The 19,585-nt window shown below is 36.7% G+C and overlaps 1 protein-coding gene across 3 annotated transcripts in view; it reads left to right on the top strand.

Moving 5' to 3' along the window:
- The window catches only part of CEP41 (centrosomal protein 41), a 52,135-nt gene that overhangs the window by 29,509 nt on the left and 3,041 nt on the right, over positions 1-19,585 (top strand). The window contains exons 3-12 of one of the 3 annotated variants that reach the window (XM_040259639.1): positions 47-154; positions 281-2,096; positions 4,427-4,474; positions 8,700-8,761; positions 9,979-10,048; positions 15,255-15,399; positions 17,084-17,235; positions 17,620-17,687; positions 18,441-18,555; positions 19,009-19,224. In XM_040259639.1, the coding sequence (XP_040115573.1) occupies positions 4,435-4,474; positions 8,700-8,761; positions 9,979-10,048; positions 15,255-15,399; positions 17,084-17,235; positions 17,620-17,687; positions 18,441-18,555; positions 19,009-19,224 (868 nt within the window). In that variant the 5' untranslated portion in view covers positions 47-154; positions 281-2,096; positions 4,427-4,434. Of the gene's footprint in view, positions 1-46; positions 155-280; positions 2,097-4,426; positions 4,475-6,583; positions 6,781-8,699; positions 8,762-9,978; positions 10,049-15,254; positions 15,400-17,083; positions 17,236-17,619; positions 17,688-18,440; positions 18,556-19,008; positions 19,225-19,585 lie in introns of all 3 variants that reach the window. The other 2 variants (XM_040259638.1, XM_040259637.1) reach the window with 2 other exon arrangements.

Here is a 19,585-nt window from a genome sequence, read left to right as displayed (position 1 = left end):
TTTCTAGGCTAAATAGATGGGTCTTCAATCTTTTCTTACCAAACAGTGAGCAACTCAGAGTTAATCCCGAGAAATCAAGAATTTTGTGGCATCTCCAATCTTCACCCAAATCGCCTTCTACTGAGTTCTTCAAAGCCAGATATCTTCTTCCTGGGTAAAGATAATATTTTATTTCTGTCCTTCTGATGCTACTTCTCTTATAAATTCAAACACCATTGTATAGCCATGGCTAGAAATATCAGAATTATTTTGAACTTCAAATATTTCTTTTGTTCCATAGGTGCCTGAGTGTATCTTCCCAGCTCCCCAGCACTGCCAGACTGTGCCCGGAATGGATTATGCTTCCGATGAAATCCCTGCCGGCACTTTGTTCAGTCACCACCGCAGGGTCCTTGTGTATTCTCAAGCACCCTCTCTGGGTTCCTGCTCTGTAGCCCTGCAGGCTGATTAAGGGACAATTTCCAAACCACAGGGCTCTCCCTTTGTTAGTCTCCTAAACGCTTTCATTTCTGGCATTATTCTCTCATTTCAATCTATATTCAATCTAATTTCAAATTTCTTTAGCTCTCTAAAAGTCCATAGACTATCTCTACTCAGTCTTTTCTAGCTATTTTTAATTTTTTAAAAATTCATCTTACTTTTCTTATCTCCATACAAACTAGTCATTTTCTTTTTTTCTTCTTAGTCTTTACTTTTCCTGAATATCTGCTAATAGCCTTGATCCTAAGCACTGAAACTCATTACAGACTAGGTACTCTTCATCTTTACTTGGTATTTAATTCTGTTTCTTATGCCAAAGGAAGAAATGTATGTGAAAGCCTTTTACAAACCAGAAAGCACTATGCGCTCGTGTAACTTATTGAGATTAACAAAGGACCTCTGTGCCTCTTTTCACGCTTTCTGCTCCTTCCGAGCCAAAAGAACTTCTCCATAGAGGAGGGAAATATTGAAGAAAAATAAAGCAGTGGAATTGTCTCTTAGCAACTGAGTTCCTGCCTTATAAATCTTAACCACTTTAGATTACTGCTGCTCAAAATCACTTGCTTTTCTTACTGGCTCAGTACAAATAAGGTTATTACATTAAAGGAAAACAAAGGAAAAACTCTAATGAATGAGCCCCTCAGTTCGTTGATTGTGCTGTATCTTTGCTTAGCAATATCAATATAGTTGAGTTGTCTCTTTCTCTTGATTCCACTTGTAAAACCTTTTTATATATCTTTTTTTTGCAGCTTAAATTATAAACTAAGTAGAGGCTAAATATCACCGTATACATTTCTATTACCTGAGTCCTGAAACAATATATGTCATTTAAGTAGTGTGTAACATGTATGTACTATATATAAATAAAGTTGTGTATAGCTTAGAGAAAATCAGGCATCCAAAAACTCAAAGCAAATTGGGGTATGATTATTTACATTATAATATGATCCATTATAAGGATTCTCCAGCTAGTAGATCTTCATAGTATTTCTCATTTAGCAAATATTTTTGAGTGCCTCCAACACTAGACAGTGGAAAGGATGAAGATATTCTGTGCGTGTGTTTGTCTGTCTGTGTGTGTGTGTAAATAGTTATTTGGGGCTTTCAGTATAATAAGATAGATAAGACTTACACACAAATAAGGCAGTACAATGATAAATGCCTTGTGAGTGGTAAGCTGAGTGCTGTAGAAGTTCAGAGGAGGGAAAGGTCACTTCCAGCTGGGTGAGCTATTATGATTATGTGGGCAGGGTGACATATTAGAGAGCCAAAGACTCACAGAGAGTTTGTCAAGTTTAGTAATTAAGGCAAGATTGAAGAGGTAGGTAAGATGTTGGCGCCTTCAGTAGTAGAGCAAGGAGTTTAAACTTCAGTCAGTAAGCAGTGGGGAGCCACTAACTTTCTTTTTTAATCAAAGTCTTGTCTAGGAAAATTTATCTGGCAGTAATGTGTAATTTCAATTAAAAAAATTATTCTGTTGATAGTCTTTTAGCCTCCTTACTTTTGTATAAAATAAAAATGTGTTTATAAATAAGTCAATTATAGAATTGATTCATTTGTATTCTTTTTAAAAGGTAGTAAAAAAGCTGTTTTCAGATGAAATTAGATCCAGTAAGGTGAGCTGCTTAGTTAAGATACAAGCAGTACATGAAGTGGGGTAAAAATACTACTTTCATACTTTCTAAAATCATTTTTAGGGATTTCTTTTGTGTTGATTAGTCATTTCTCCAATTGAAGCAATGCAGAAATCTTCCATTTTCTTTTATTTCCCCCCTACAGGAGAGAATGAATAGCCATAATGAAAAAAGCTTCTTATCAATAGCACTCCTAGATTTATTCCTAATTTTGCCAAGTGTTTGTACACCTCTGCAAAAGACTTGCTTCTCTGCCTTCTCCTTTAGTGGAAAAAATAATCAGTAGGAATGAAAACATACCTCACAGGGTCATTGTGAGGCTCTGCTGGTACAAAGATGAAGTGCTGTGTAAATATTCTGAAAATGTTGTTAACTGACTGAGAAATGGATTTTAGACACATTGTTAGTAGAAACTGCTATAGACTGGAAATGCAGTGTTTTAATAATAAAGACTATATGATAAGGTTGGCTATTGTTTCCCATGCATAGCATGCCTCAGGGAATTTGAGAGCATGAAATGGTTCCCACCTGCTACTATGAAGAAAGTAACACTTCCTACATATTTACCTCAGAGTGAAATCATGTTTTTAAAACAGCACAGCTAGAGAATCAGTGTGTCTCTATGAGCCATGTTAGAAACCAGGAGGTTGGGAATACTAATCTTGACTTAGTTACTAACTTGCCCTCTCCGGACAAGTCAGTGGACCTTTTTGTACCTCAATTTTTCGACAATTCTGGAAGGAGACCTGAAGCTTCTCCAGCGAAAAGAAACTAACTGCCACGTCAACAGCCTGGCACTGTAAGGGGCCCAGGAACGTGCAACCAGAAGCTCCTATAAAGTCATTTAAGAATAAGACTGTGGGACAGTGAAGAGCATGCCATTTGCCCTGTCTTCTAACCCAAGTGCAGACTTGCACAGGAGAGGCTGTGAGTCTGGGAAGGAGTCACGGTTTCCACTGTGGAGATCTGGTCAACATCTCAGGTTCATTCCAGCCTGAAGAACCTAGAAAAGATTATATTTGATTCCAGCCTTGGTCTGTAGTCCTTTTTGGATCTCTTCTGAGGTGTTCTCAGTGTCTGTCTTGAGAAGCCTCAGGCCTTCTGAGCAGCCCTACTACTGTCACGTCTCTCTGAGCTTTTGGAAGGATACAGTCTGGGTTCAGGATTACACTGAATCAGTCCTGCTCTTCGGTTCTGATCTGGGGACTGTGTGTTGTCAGATGAAAAAAGAATATTCTAACTCAGTGAAATTTTATTCCATGTTGGTATAGATTTAATAATAACAAATGATGTAAGTTGTTTTTTGAAAATGTGCTTTGGGTTTCAGAGAAATAATTTTCTTTCTCTGCTTGTCACCTACACATGAAGAAAAGTTCAGAACAGTGCTTAAAACCATAAGTTCATACCATTAATCGGAAGCATTTCTTTTACCCAAAGTTTGTGACTGAAACTGACTAGTTGCTCTCAAGGCTTAAAAGTTAGAAGCACAGTTTTAGAAATGAAAAATTATTTTTAATGTTTTCCTTTTTTTTGCTATACATGTGAGGTGCCAGATAGAGCTTGCTGTGCTGAATTGAATCAAATTGAAGTATGCTCGGTAAAAAATAATAGCCCCTGGCTTGAGAACCAGACTTTAGTTCATTCGGAAACCATAAGGATCCTGGCCCAGTTTTAATGCATGAAAACTCTCCAAACCACCTTGGCTAGAACCTAGTGTTATAGAACCAGGCCATAAAACATGAGGGTGGGGGACTCCCCACAGTGCTGAGGATCTGCTGTGATTTCTCAGCAAATCAAAGCCATGGTGAATACTGGTGTACATACTGTGTGGTCTAGTTCAGGCTGCAGTATCAGCATGAATAGTGGAAGACCCAAGTTCAGGGAAGAGAAGGAAACCACAAAGATTCAGCGAAGAGGAAAGGGTTACTTGGCTGGGCGCAGCAGCTCATTTTAGACATTCAGAGGTTGTTGCTTTTTTCTCTTCCTCTGCACACCTTCCCCACAAAAAAAGCTTATGGGGTGAATAAATGGAGGATGAAAGGCTTAACTCGGAAAGAAAAGAAATTACATAAAGTGATCATTTGTAGTGCCTGGGGGGACTTCTTAATATTTATTGGGTGTGCGCCTCAGCTTAACACATTTGACCAAAACATTTCCCTGGATTCCTTATCTTTTAATAATGCCGTATAATCCTAAAGACTGTTTACTATGTCTGATCCATTTGTCTACTGCAGTTCTGTAAAAACAGGATGGGAAGGCTCAGACATCATTTTCTTCCATTAAAAGCATATTTAAAATCCTTCTCTTTTTAGGTAACAGTATGACTAAATACATTGAGAAGCTAGAAGAGATCAAAAAAAGTGAGTAACACTATTTATGGTGTGGGGTAATGGAACCCTATAGTGGCTCTGTAAGTTGGTTATTAACAATCCTAGCCATACTCTTCAGGTAACTCGCATCCAAAGCTATGGGAGTCAGGTGAGCACGGCACATGCATTGAAGGATGTGGGAAACTGTACCATCGAGTCCGCTGCTGAGGTGGTGGTCTTTGGGTCTGAGTTCTGCCCGCCTTAAATCCCATGGGAGATATTAACGTTGGACTATGAAATAATCTCTAGTTAAGCAGTGAGAACCCCAGCTTCTAGTTTCATTGTACTGCAGTCTTTATGATCTGTATTCAAGGTACTCAATCTTTCCTATTTTCTTATTTTCTCTGTACCTGAGATAGGAGTAATAATATCTTATTTCATAGCATTCTTTTTAGTATAAATTCGACAGTATTCATGAAAGACTTAGAGGTGTGAGAAAGAGCTTATTCTTAAAGTGGTGTTATGCATTATAAATTCATTGCAGTCAGCTTCCTTTTAATTAAAAATCATATTTCATGCACATCCTTTTAAAAAACTAATCTTTGGCAAAAATATGCTTCTAGTCACTGAGTGCACTGCGCTTGCACAAAATCATAATTTTTCAATCTGTGTCCAAAACAGATGTAAAATGTACACATCATGGCCAGAATCAGAGAAGCAGGGACATCTGTTTTCTAAGATGGATTTGCTCATAGCTTTAGTAGGAGAACCCAATGCTAGGGCAGTATTGAGCTAATGGTGGCAGAGAGGTGCTCTGACTGGTAGCAGTTCAAGACCTGGCTCTGGTAGAATATACCTTCTGGGAAGAAAATATTACAAATCCAGAATTCACCAGAACTTTTGTTTTTACATAGCAGGACTTTTAATTTAAATGATAATGTTCCTGTTCCTTTTGAATTGCTGCAGTATTGAGAAACCCCAGACAATAGACATGGACTCAGGAGCAGCTCCGTGCTGAATCTCTTTTTTGCTACATTCAGCTATAACAACTGATGCTATAGACATTTGTTTTTCAATGTGTAATGTCACAGTATCCTTTTTTCTTATATATTTTATACTTTATACATTTATGCTGTATATTTAAAATGTTATGTATCTGCAAAATATTCCACTTTACATACATACATATGTGTATATTAAATTTTTAAACTATGAAAAAAATCTTGTTTACTCACCTAAACTTTATTGTTGTCATCCTTAATTCATCCACTGTGAGCAAAATTCAACTGGCCTGCTTCTCTTCTGGTTTGTAGCCTTTTTCACCTCCTAAGCATAGGTAGCCGAGTGTAAACTCATCCATCCACACCAAAATTTGTCCCATATAAAAATTGTCCCATTCCACCCAGCTTGCTGAAACCCTGTTTAAAATATTCCTCATAAAAGCACAATGTGGTTTCTGTGATATATAAACTTTAAATGGAGCTTATCTCCCAAAAGAAATACCTGTGGGTTAAAGTCCTTGAAAATGGTACTTCACCTTTCCTCTTCAGAGGTTGTGGGCTTCCTTTTAGTAAGACAGGAGGTTCCACTCACCTGGTTTCACACACTTTGTGCTGATACTCCAGCTAGAATTACTTCAGGTTCTGGTTTGGGATCTACATCTTGGAAAATATTCCCTTCTCTTTTCCCATCTTCTGTTGTAGGTGTTCTTTTGGGTCAGAAGGAGGAGAATGTTGCCTTGTTCTGTGACACCCTAAACCCAACTCTTTTCTCAGATTACCTTAGATGCCAGGTCTTTCTGTGAAATCACAAACCTTGTCCTGTTACTTCCTTTGATTTGTCTTCCACTGTGAGCCCACTTCCCTTTGCTAATAATGGGTTTTAACAGAACCCTGAAAATGCAGAATTCCTTTGTGATCTGAATATTCTTTCAACTCTGCCTGGGGAAAATAGACACCCTATGTCTATGGACCATTCACAAAGCCCATTCTTGGCTTCTGGCGGTTAGATGACACTGGTTGGCCCCGGTGTGAAGCATCCTGGATAGTTAGGTCTCTGTCTTTCCAGTAACTTGAGAGAGACACACTTAGACTCCAGACTTACCGGAGAAGCAAAACTTGATAACATTTCTGAAACTAGGATTGTTTGTCTCCATTATAGAGTCCGGGAGAGGCTACAGTAGCAGAAGCTCCATTCTTAAAGCTCTGTTCGCCCTTGCAAGGACAGACTGACAGAGCTTTCCAAGTTATCCTTTTTATAAAATTTAAGACTTGCTGTACAACGTCTAGCTCAATCTTTTATCTGAGTAATAATGTCAGAAAGTCCTCATGATGGCTGTCCTTCTAAACCAGAACCAGGTATGTAGACTTCAGGTTCAAATGTGCAGCGCCATTTCTAGTGCTTATGAGAGGATGCTGGAAATGCCGACCATTAGAAAACAGCAGTGCCTGTTTTCTTATTTAAGGTGATTTCTATTTAAAGAGGATTTTAATGTGTGTATTTTGTACATAGAATGTGAAGAACTAGAGTAGCATTTCCAACTATGTTAACTATACCAAAAGAATAGCAATGGATAAATGCCACAGTGCAAACTGCTTTGAAAGCTATTGACTATTTTCTTTGGCTGACTTATTGCCACTTTGATTTACATAAATGACTTTGGGTGGGCACGTTGGTGGCAACTGAGAGAAATACTGTAGTTGAGTTGCACTTTGTAAAGCTTCTGCTCAGCTTATTCGGGTCTGCGTCCTGATGTGTTTTAGAAGCTACTTTGCATCTAGGTTTGTTATCTTCTTGTATCTAGAAGAAACTGTTTTAAGAATTTCCTGGAAGAAAGATCAATTTTTAGCCAAATTGCTATCTTAGGACATTTTAGAACAGAGAAGCTTTAGTTCCTCATCAGAAAGAGTCTTGAGGTACTTAGAGAAGGCATGTTTTTAAGATAGTATCATTTCCCAACTCTGAGCCTCAACGTGTTTGGTAAACCATGCTCACATTATCCTCCAAAGTAGCTGTCTGGTCTGTACTGGTTTTTTGGAAAATTCATGGGAATGATTAGTATAACCAAGTAAATAATATTAAGTACCTTTAATCCTTTCCTTTGCTAGGATTCTTTGTTTATGAGACTAAAGTAATTATCCAGCTAACCTTCAGTAATTCTGAAATAATGAGGTAGTATTTAAGGAGTCAAGGATGTCAATATAAACTAGAAGAAGAGTGAAGAGTAGGGGTGGGCAGGAGTTCAATGCTGGAAACTCTTCAGAATTGGCAAGTCTTCTTCAGAAAAGTTTAGGGAGGCCAGCTTTTAACATGCCTCTATGGGACAAATAATAAAGTGAGATTGGCTGTATTTCTTAAAACTGTTTAATATGTGAAGAATTATTAACACAAACAAATGAAAAAGTTTGAGTTATGTCTCAGAATTGTAAAGATAGCACTGAGTAAATATTGATGTTTTTAGTTGATTTTTCTTTTTTTTTCTAATTTTGGTTTTAAAAAAACCCACAATACAAGATTTACCATTATAAATCTTTCATTATAAATTTTTCAGTGTACAGTTCACTACTGTTAAGTATATTTACTTTGTTGTACAATAGATCTCCAGAACTTTTTCCTATTGCAAAACTGCAATAAGTTGATTTTTATTGAAGTAAAGTTGAAGGAAAATTGATATAAGAGATTATCAGAACCAATCATAAGTTTGTGCCCAGTATTGTACTCCAGGAAAAAAAGGTCGTCCTCCGTTTCTAACATAATTATTTGGAATAATTATTCTCTTTCTAGGACAGAGATAAAATAGTAGGGTATAAATGTCTTACCAGCTCTTGACCTAGGGCACTTCAGCTTCTCTGGGTCTCTGTCCTCATTTGTAAAATTCAGATATTTATCCCCTGCTTGTTCTGAGAAGGATTTAAAGGACTTACAAAAATGTATGCAATACAGTGGGGTCAAAGTAGAGACAGCATAGTAAGGATAACTGTAGACCAATAAAAATAAAGGGAAGAGGTCAAATCGCTGGACCCAAAAAGGTAGCTTAGAGTTTCAGCTGGAGGCTTCTCCTGGCCAGACAAAAATGATACAACACCTGCCACATTTAATTCTGAAGCTATCATGAGGATCAAATGAGGTAATGCAAGGAAATACATGTAAATAACTGGAAAAATATACCATTTTTTGGTACATTTCTTGATGAAGTTTCTTGATGACTAGAAAGAATTAATACCTCCAAGAAAGCAAAATAAACCTGGAAAAATATTTGTCCCATTCTGCTTTGCAGATTATAGATACAAAAAAGATGAGCTTTTCAAGAGACTGAAAGTAACAACTTTTGCCCAGCTGGTAAGTTGAATGATCTTCCATTGGAATAAAGACTATCTAATTTGTGCTACTTTCTATATTTCTAAATTCAACTCTGAGTAATGTTTGCAGAGGGTTTTCTTCTTCTTCTTTATATTTCACCTATGGGAAGGCTAATCGGTATGAAACTTTTTTTCTTTGAAAAGAATTTTATACAGTAAAATATAAATTCTACTTTTTAATCATCAAATTTGTAGTTTAAGTTTTACTTTTCCTTGTCAATTTATCTTAATAATGAGAATTTAGAATTCTGGGTTCTTTATTGCTTGGACATATTTCTCTGTGGAAAGCAGGTAATATCCCATCTATGACTGTACTCTTTTTCCAAGTCTTTCTGCCATGGGCTATTTTGTTACTTTAAGAAAGTCACTTTCTTCTTTCATTTGAAAATTATGGACAAAATGTCTCTCTGACCCCCAAACAAGGGTTCCAGTGATGTGCAATTCAAGGTGGATGTTAGTCTGATGAGCTAAGTTGTGAAAAGTGATTTATTTATTTTTTAATTTGAATTCTATGTACTATTTTTTAAACGTTTATTGGAGTATAGTTGATTTATAATGTTGTGTTAGTTTCAGGTATACAGCACAGTGAATCAGTTATTATATGTATATATACTCTTTTTCAGATTCTTTTCTCATATAAGTTATTATAGAATATTGAGTTCCCTGTGCTAGGTCCTTGTTAATTATCTATTTTATATATAGTAGTATGTGCATATTAATCACACTCTCCTAATTTATCACTTCCTACAACAGAAAAGTACTTTAGAAACTATGTATTGGGTGTACAACATTATAATCAATATAGCCATAATTACATTTATTTCTTCATTGAATAATTTCTAATATAATGCTGTTATGCATTTTTTAAGAAATAGCATGTTATATTGAAACTAGAATATACATGAAGGCAGTTTTAAACTCTTATTTATGTTTCTTGTCCAAAATTATCCTTTTGGTCTTTTAAGTTTATCGTGTAATGTTTTAAACAAGTTTTTTCTTCTGGAATAAAGAAAATGTAATTACTACCATCAGAGTAAGAAGACCTGAGATTTAGTCTTCAACTTGGGACACTGACAGTTTCTTAAAACAGGAGATCTTGGATGTTTGATATTTCCTCGTCTTCTGTTAAAAACAGAATTGCCTCTGTTTAAAGACAAACATACATACATCTACACATTTCATTCTGTTTTCTATCAGGTCATCCAGGTTGCGTCCCTATCTGATCAAACACTGGAAGTGACAGCTGAAGAGATTCAAAGGCTAGAAGGTAATGAGAATTGAGGATTTGGGGAAAATGACAAATTGACCATTTGACTGTGGGATCCTGTGCTATTGTGTTCACAGGGACTTTGATGTATCTGTCTGTAATTAGGTTGTGACTCTGAGAAATGTTATCTGGTGCTTTGCTAATTCTTATTTCTTTAAAAAAAAAAAAAAAAAAGCTGTCTGGTTTACCGGTTGTAACATTTTTAGTCTTAAATGTTTTAAATGTGTTTACTATACTAATTAATTTTTTAAACAAATATTTTTACTGCTCTCTGTATATGTACAGGCCACAGAGTTAGGTGCTATGAGACTACAAAGATGAAAAAGACACAGCTCTGCTTACATGGAGTCATATGAGTTTCTGTCATATGAGTAACCTGTCTTTCTGTTATTATTTTCCTCCCCAATACATGTGTGCACGTGCACACCGTACCTTCAGGGCGTGGAATCTCAACAGGTGCAAGTTAAGGGTGAGACTGTCTCAGGCTGAGGAGCAGCCTGAGCAAAGTCACGGAGAAGAAGTCCAAGCGTGTTTGGGGAATCACATAACCCAGTCTGGCTGGGGTCTGAGTGAGGGTTATGAGATAAGGCTAGCAAGATAGGCACCAGATCTCCTTTCTTAAATACCAAGTTGAAAAGAAAGCCTCTTAGGTGTACTATCATGAAAAGAATCCACAGAGCAAAGGTCTTTATTCATCCTGAAGTCCTCAGCTGTCAATGTGTGGCTGCTTGTTGAAGGGGGATGTGTTTTGTTAAGGTTGATGTAGGCCAGGAATTTGACTTCTGATTTCAAGACAAGTTTCTCAGGAAGTCTGAACACCGGGTTTGTACAACTCAACTGTCATTTCCCTGGGCTTGTTTTTGTTAGGGAGGATAAAGAGAATCTGAAAAAGACAGGAATTTCTCTTTTGACGGATGCCTCTCACACTGCAGAGAAATAAGGGCTCTTTGTAATAGAGATAATTGAGTCTCCTCATTCGAGTACTCCCAGTTTTAACCTGGTTATTATAAAGTACCTGGATTTTGTCCTTTAATTCATTGTCGAGATTGCAACACCAGGACATACGGGCACATGCAATTTTCTCTTCCGAGATAAATTTGCAGAGCAAAATAGGCTCTTGTAAAGTAGGACACCATAATGTGTGAGTAATATTAGTGTTTTTAGTGCTCTATACCGAATAATAACTCACTCAGGAATGCCTGTAGAACAGATTGTATCTGTGTACACATTGGCTGTTTTTGAAGGGATAAAAAAACTCCTTTTATAATATTTATTTTTTCCCTGCTTTAAAATTTATTTCTAGAAAATAAGAAACCTGTTAAAAAATATATAAAGAAGACAATTAAAATAACTAATAAACCCTATTAACATTTTGGTCTATTTTCCCCACCCAAACCCATACTCTTCTATATAGTTTTGTATTATGCTGTTTTCATTGAACATTTTATCATGAAAACTTTGCTAAGTCATTAAATAGATTTCAAAAGCTCAATTTGTAAAGGCTGTGTTGTCGTATAATGTCTAGCCTTTAGATATGCCATGATTTATTTAATTATTCTCCTATTGTTGGCCGTTAATGTTTTTCTGATTTTTCATTTTTATGAGAGAATGTTGTAATGTAAATACATAAATTTTTGTATGGTTCTGACTTATTTCCTGAAGATAAACTGCTGCAGATGGTCAAAGGGTGGAACCATTTTAAGATGCTCAGTGCTGATTCCACATTATCTCCAGAAAGATAATGTATTCCCACCAAACAAATAAGAAGACCCATTTCTCCCCATACCAGCCAGTGCTGAACAGTTCTCACTTTTGTAAATGTTTCCCAGTTTGATGGATGAGAAATGGTATATAACAGTTTTATTTTTAATTTATCTGAAAACGAGACTGGGCTTTGGGCATACAAGTCTGTGTTTGTTGGTCGTAGATATTTCTTCTTTTGAGAACATGTCTTTTCTTGCTTTTTTCTAATAGAATGGTCATCTTTTACTTACTGATTTGTAAAATCTTTAAATGATTATGATCTCTTTATTCATTGGAAACCAATATAGCCTTGAAAATAAATGAGGAAAATCTTTACTTGATGTTATTAAGTTAAAAGAAAAAAGTAAACAACAAACCATAATGTAGAGCAGTATGAATAGCTTCTTTCTGGATATGTAAGAAGGGGAGAAATAAATATATATAAAATATGTAGTTGTTTCATTTTTGGAAGGAGACAAATATTTAAAGGTAGTTCCCTTGGGGGAAGGGGCCTGACGGCCTGCAGTTCTGGAGTGCAAAGAAGGCTTCCTTTCCATGTTAACAGTTTTATCTTGATTGCATTTTTATTTTGTGCATACAATCTTTTTTCTACTAAAGAACTAGTTTTAAAATATTAATGAACTAAGTATATTAACCTTTTCTCACTTACATATGTCATGGATTTTTTTTCCCTAATTTGTGATTTTTAATTTTATTTTTGTTGACTTTTGACATATTTGAGGTTTGCATTTTTTCATGATTAAATCTATTAGCCTGTTGTATTTTCATTTTAGTGCTTTAGAGTCATAAAATCCAAAATAAGAAGAGGTTATCTAAGTTTGCTTTTTTTAAAATAGTTGACAGATTGTCCCAGCACTATTTATTTAATAGTTCTCCCTTTATCTACTGGTTTTTGTACCTTTAATATACATTAGATTTATATATATATAATATATATATATATATTATATATATATCTCCTAGGATTTGTTTCTGTGTTCTTTGTAATTTTCCATTGTTCTACTGCATTGTTTTGATCCTTTACCTTTTCAATATATGTGACTTACTTGAAAAGGCAGGTTCTCCAAATTACATATACATATATCTTTTTTCTTCTCATCTTTAAAATCCTTTTAAGCTTTATTTAAAAAAAAAAAAACAGCCGATTGGAATTTGTTTTAAGGCTGAAAATTAAATAGGAAAGGATTAACATCATTTCACTGTAATCACTAAGTCAGGAATATGCACAATATGTCACTCTCTCTTCATCCAGGTCTTCTTTAATGTCCCTAAGTAAAATTTTTATAAGACCTATAAAGCACTTATCAGTTTTCATAGGCCCTTTACATTCTTTAATAGGTTGATTTTCTAGGAGAGTATATTTTGTAACTAGCTGTTATCATAAATGAGATGTTCTTCATGTTATTTTCTTATTGGTATATAGAAAAAATATTTTGATTGTCAGTGTTTATTTATTTTGTAAATAGCTTATTTTTTAATTAACCTTACAATCTAGATTAATTTTAAAATCTAACATATTTATGAATATTTTCCTCATTTTCATAGGATTCTCTTAAAGTTTCTAGGTATATCATATGCAAATTAAAATTTGATATTCCCTTTAATAACTACACTTCTTATTTCTATTTATTCTCTCATTATACTGGTTAGAACAGCAAATTCTCACACCTTTTGGTACTAGTCTTCCTCTACACTTAATTTTTGACGACCTCAAAAAGTTTTGGTTTCTGTGAATTATATCTATTAATACTTGAGATATTAAAATTTTAAATAGAATTTTAAGAATATTTATTTGCTATTTACCTTAAAAATAATAATACTAAACCCATTGCAAACCTAAATAATTTATTTTTATGCAAAATAGCTGTGTCACCAAAACAAAAATATATATGAAGCATAACATTGTTTCACACTTTTTCTAAGTCTTGTTAATATCTGATTTAACAGAAGACAGCTAATATCTCATACCTTCTGCATTCAGTCTGTTGCAGTATGCTCTTTGGGCTGAAGTAACCTGAAGAAACTCTGGCCTCACCCAGATCTGTAATTGAAAAAAGGAAGAACATTTTAATAGCCCTTTCACATAATATGGATATTTTTTTTGACACTACATCAAAACTTGATAGCTGGTACCTTCTTAAAGGTTGGTTGTAGTGTGGAATCTGAAACCATATCAATGAACTTTTCATACCCTGTTACATTGAACCCATCGGTCTGTTTTGAACTCTGAATGTATTTTTTACTCATACATTATTTATAACATCATTCATTGGTCATTTGGAAAATACTGATGAGGGCTTCCCTGATAGCTCAGTTGGTAAAGAATTCGCCTGCAATGCAGGAGACCCCTGGTCCATTCTTGGGTCAGGAAGATCCCCTGGAGAAGGGATAGTCTACCCACTCCAGTATTCTTGGGCTTCCCTTGTGGCTCAGCTGGTAAAGAATCCACCTGCAATGCAGGAGACCTGGGTTCAATCCCTGGGTTGGGAAGATCCCCTGGTAAGGGAAAGGCTACCCACTCTAGTATTCTAGCCTGGAGAATTCCAAGAGGTCCCAAAGAGTTGGACATGACTGAGCGACTTTCATTTTCACTACTTTCACTGAGTGAAGAGTTATCTTCCAAATGTTGACAAATTTCACTACACAATATCAAAAAGTCACATTTATTAACCTCAACACCCATCTTATCAGAAAAGTCATTAAGATGGTAAAGAAGTCAAGCTCTTGGTGGCAAATAGTTTCCAAAATTCTATTTTTGTGTAAAATTTAATCATTGCAACAAATACCATTGGTTGTTTTCCTTAAAATGAGAAATTCACATAGATCATCTTTTAGAAAATATATGCCAAATGCACGAGCCTAAATGACTATAGTTTTCATGTCAGTTTTTCTTCCACATAAAAGTGGAGTTCAAGGCAAAAGCAGCGCAAATCCCACACGTACTTTAAAACACCAATGGGATGTTGGTATGTAGCAAATTCGTTGTGTGTGGATTCCCCCATTTCATCACACAGAATATTTTAAAGGTGTGTTATTTAAGGAGGACATGTAATAAAAATTATGATTACTACTTTATCAGGGACTTTTTAAAAAATGTTACTGCCATGTTTACCCTCAGTGCAAATATCAGCATGATAAAAAAGACAAATAGATTCATGGGGTCGCAAAGAGTCGGACACGACTGAGCGACTGGACTGAACTGAACTGAACATCGTAGTATTATGAAAATAGTTTTCACCTTTCAGGTCCCCTGAAAAAGGGTCTTTGGGACTCCTGGGGTCCACAGACTACAGTGTGAGAATCTGCATGTTAGAACTTAAGAGAACAATTTAATAATGATCATATGAGTTCCTTTTCTCCACCTACTTTCAGTGGAACTATCTAACAAGTAAATACAAATGCTGAGGTTAAATTTATTTATTTATTCATTTGCAAATTTTAGACAATGATTCTGCAACTTCAGAGCCTGATGCTGAAATCACTGCCAAGACCAACGGGAATGGGAGCCCTGGGGAGCAGTCGCCAAGCCCCGTACAGTTCATAAACAGTGAGGGAGCCGGGGATTTTAGCCGCTCGACTCTTCAGAGGTGCTCTTATCAGATTCATGCTTTCACTGCATTTTACCTTCATTAATCTATGTACCATGTCAGTGACTTAATTACCTTAGAAACAGGTTGGCGTCGTGAAATCCCACATTTTCATCCCAGCCATTTGATGTTCTCTCTATATAAATGCCACCTCCTGAATCTTTTCACAGCATTCTTAGTTAATGCAAGCATATATTGATAGGAGAGCATTAATTTTCACTCCTCAACCCCTTTCTTCTGAGCTTTCATATATGCAAGTTTGCTATTAGGACTCAGTTTTACAACCACTGTCTTTTGACTCAGAGAGTATGATTTCCCCCCCTCTCCTTTTCTGTCTGCTGCAGCTTATAATTACCCTGTCTAGAATCAGAAGAAAAATAGCGTGCCACACATAGTGCTCTGATATTAAATAGGTGCAAAGGCGAGTGAAAGCAGCCTTGATGTCAACTCTCAAATGCACGTGGCAGTTTCACGATGCAGTACTTCCTCACCTATATTCACTGTTGGGTATAAGACGGTACTAATTTTCTGCACATATCCATCCCTTCTACTGGTAAAACAGTTCTACCAGACAAGCTAGTTCTACTGGAGACAGTATTGCTATTGTCAATTGCACTACTATTATTTTCATAACTACTTCTGTTCCGGGAACTCTAAAATTGCATTCAAAACAAGATAGACGAACAAGGCTTCCATGAGGATGTAGTTTCATGTGACATAGTTTTTTTCTTCTTTGGTTCAACAAAATATGCACCATATGGCATATAGTTGTAGCTTTTTATCGGATTTAAAGGCAGAATTTAACTTGCTGTGATGGGAGAGGAACTTTTGCTACAGACTAACCAACCTGTGGTTTGGCATGTGTGTCTTCATATTACCAGAAAAATGATCGTCTTCTTATCCCAATGCAGGTATTTCACTGCTTGCCATTTTGCTCATAACACATGTTTTCTCTGACTCATGTTTATGCCACATTTTACCTGTATTAACCTGGCAAGCAATTTTGGTAATTCTATGACTTCAGAAATGGGTCAGAAACAGACCTTCCTCATTTTAATCGTAGTTTTTCCACCGTCTTATCATATGCCACAAAATCTAAAAGCCTCTTCAACCTCAACGTCGTAACCTATAAAAATTTAAGTGACTACAGATAACTATTAAAGACATTGAGGATAAGACATATTGGATAAGTCACAGTATATGAAATCTATTAAAACACCATTGTTCCTTTATGTTACATATAATATACATAGAAATGTCTTCAGTTTTCCTGTCCTGTCAACCTTATTCTTTCCTTTTGCTCTGCTTTCTTACACTCATCAAAATTCCATTGGATTGACTGTTCGCCCCTTTCTTTCTCTGAATGCTGCCCTTGTTGCTGGAGGCAGCATGTGCCCTACAGTTTCTACCCCCTCTGCCATGCTAATGACCTAACATGAACTCTCTGAAGGTGAGTATGGACAGTGGATCCCTTCCTTGGTGTCCAGGGTGATAGAATAAGAATCCATCCATAGTACCTTGCATTCAGAGACAGAACTGAGACACCATATCCATTTTCCTTTTTCTTTGAAGTGTTTTTTGAAAAGACATTGAGCACTCTTGTCGCCATTCTGAAGAAACGCATTTGACCTTTAAGCCACCCAACCCCTGACTAGTGTCTGCCGACCTACTTTTGCACTTGCAGCGTCATCAGTGGTGTTGGGGAACTGGATCTAGACAAAGGGCTTGTGAAGAAAACAGAGCCCAATACCAAAGACAAACCTTATCCCGACTGCCCTTTCCTGCTGCTGGATGTACGAGATAGAGACTCTTACCAGCAGTGCCACATTGTTGGAGGTAAGAGAGAAAGGCTTTTCAGTGTCTCACTCCCAAGAAAGAGCCCGGTCCTGAGCCCAGGCAGGCTCGACCCACACCCCGTGGTCAGCATAGTGCTAACCAGATGGGTTCTGGGAACCTGTGAGTTGGCTCCACCGCATGTTCTAAGAGAGGCCGGGGAAATTCTCAGAGGGATCAGGGGCCCAGGGCTAAATGTCAGAAACAATGAAGCAGTGCTTCCTGTCGTTTACTGTGTCCTGTTCTCTTCTCTTTCACAGAAGTATTTACGTTTATCACGAGTGAGTCTGAAAATATGTTTAACTCTTAGATGTTAAACCAGCTAGGGATTGGGGCCAAGTTGTACTGAGAACTACAAACTTCCTAACCTTTTTCTTCTCTTTGCAGCTTACAGTTACCCAATTGCAACTCTGTCTAGAACAATGAACCCTTACTCAAATGATATTCTTGAGTATGTATCCTTTGTTGCACTTTAAGGAGTTGGGTGGTATAAGGATTGTAAGAAGCAAATTTACTAATATTAATTAGCTAACTTAGCATATTTTAGAATTTGGATCCTTAGCTATTGCTGAGGCTGCTTTCTAGTCTGTCCTGCAGTTGGACAAGAAACGTTAGATTAACAGTTAGGATCTATTGACAGTTAGTCCTAAGACATTTTTTTCCCCAGAAAGCTTTTTTTTTTCCATTTTCCCCAAGTAAAATATAAGGAGTGAATTTTTTCCTTCTATTTTAATTTTTTTCTTCTTAAAATTTTAATTTGCTTTGCTTATAAAAATTGTACAAATAGAAAATTTAAATACTGAAATATATAAAAAAGAAAATTGAAATCCCCGATAACCACACAACTGAATAACAAACTCTTACGGTATCTTTTGTGTATTTTATTCCAGGTGGTCTTCTATGTAGTCTTTTTAACAAAGTGAAAGTCATACTTATATATATAATTTAGTGTTTAGTTGCTTCCCCCACTTCCTATTACAGTGAATTTCCCCACACTAACACAAGCTCTTTATAAACTCTGTTTTTGATGCAGTAAAATATCTTATCTTTAGATTTACTGTAGTTTACTAAATTATTCCTCTCTGGAGGACTGGACTTTTAGGTGGTTCCCGCTTTTTTACTGTTCTAACTAAGGCTGCAGTGGACACATTGGGCACAAAAGTTTTTATGTTTCCTCATCTATAAACCTTAACTCATGTGACTGTTAGAAAAATGCCCATGGCAAGATCATCATCCTGTATGACGACGACGAGAGGCTGGCCAGCCAGGCGGCCACCACCATGTGCGAGCGGGGATTTGAGAACCTCTTCATGCTTTCCGGAGGTGAGGGGCTATGTTCTGCTTAGGACTTAAAAGGCAAATACTTGGACTCACACTCCTTCAGCTTCACTCCTAGAGCTTCCCCCCTTCCCTCCCCTGCAGAGCTCAGAATTCAGTATTCTGGAAAGAGAAAAAAACATGCTGGCGGAAGGGAGTCAGGATATGTGAAACTTCCCTTAGCTCAATCAGCACATGTTTCTAATTCCTGAAAGAATGATGTTGTTGCTTTATGGCTCTGTAAGAAAGCCTTAGTGCTGAAGACTTGAGCAAAGCAATTTCTGGTGGAATTCTCAGAATCCCACATAACAACGGACATTTTCTGGTATAATTTACTTAATGGTGAAGCAATTAAGAAAGATTTCCCGTCCTTGTGTTGAGGAGACACGTGGGCTCCTTTCCAGGTTTGCCTTGGCCTCACCATGCTAACTGCTTTTTCTGATGATCTTCCATACCTAGGTCTAAAAGTCTTAGCTCAGAAATTCCCAGAAGGACTGATTACAGGTTCCCTGCCAGCATCTTGCCAGCAGGCCCTTCCTCCTGGTTCTGCCCGGAAACGATCCAGTCCCAAAGTGCCGCCCCTACCAGCTGAGAATAAATGGAGATTTACCCCGGAAGACCTAAAGAAGATAGAATATTACCTGGAAGAGGACCAGGGTCCTGCAGACAATCCTAGTAAGATATTTTGACCTTTGGAAATAATGTTTCTGTAGAACTTGAGATTTACAGCTTTGAACATCAACCTCATCATATGGGAAGCTTGATCTCTTATATTCAGATTCTTAAAATATTTGCAGGGGGGCGGGAAATATGCAGGTGCTGTGTGAGGAGAGGGGAAATGAGTGAGTGGAGGTGCTCTCAGGTGATGGCAAGAATTAGGCATTGCACACACAACTGAAAGAGAAGTTTTCAGTCAAATAAAGTGGGCATCTTAGGCGGAGCTGAGAGGCCAACCTAAAGCATTCAGATTCCTTCTTGGAATACAAAGCATTCCATCTTTCCCCTCATTATTACCATTGTTTTTGTTGTTTAGTCG

This window comes from Oryx dammah, unplaced genomic scaffold, assembly GCF_014754425.2.
Source record: "Oryx dammah isolate SB20612 unplaced genomic scaffold, SCBI_Odam_1.1 HiC_scaffold_18, whole genome shotgun sequence".
Lineage (NCBI taxonomy): Eukaryota > Metazoa > Chordata > Mammalia > Artiodactyla > Bovidae > Oryx > Oryx dammah.
The sequence above is the reverse complement of the archived record's forward strand: the minus strand, read 5'-3'. Positions and strand labels throughout refer to the sequence as shown.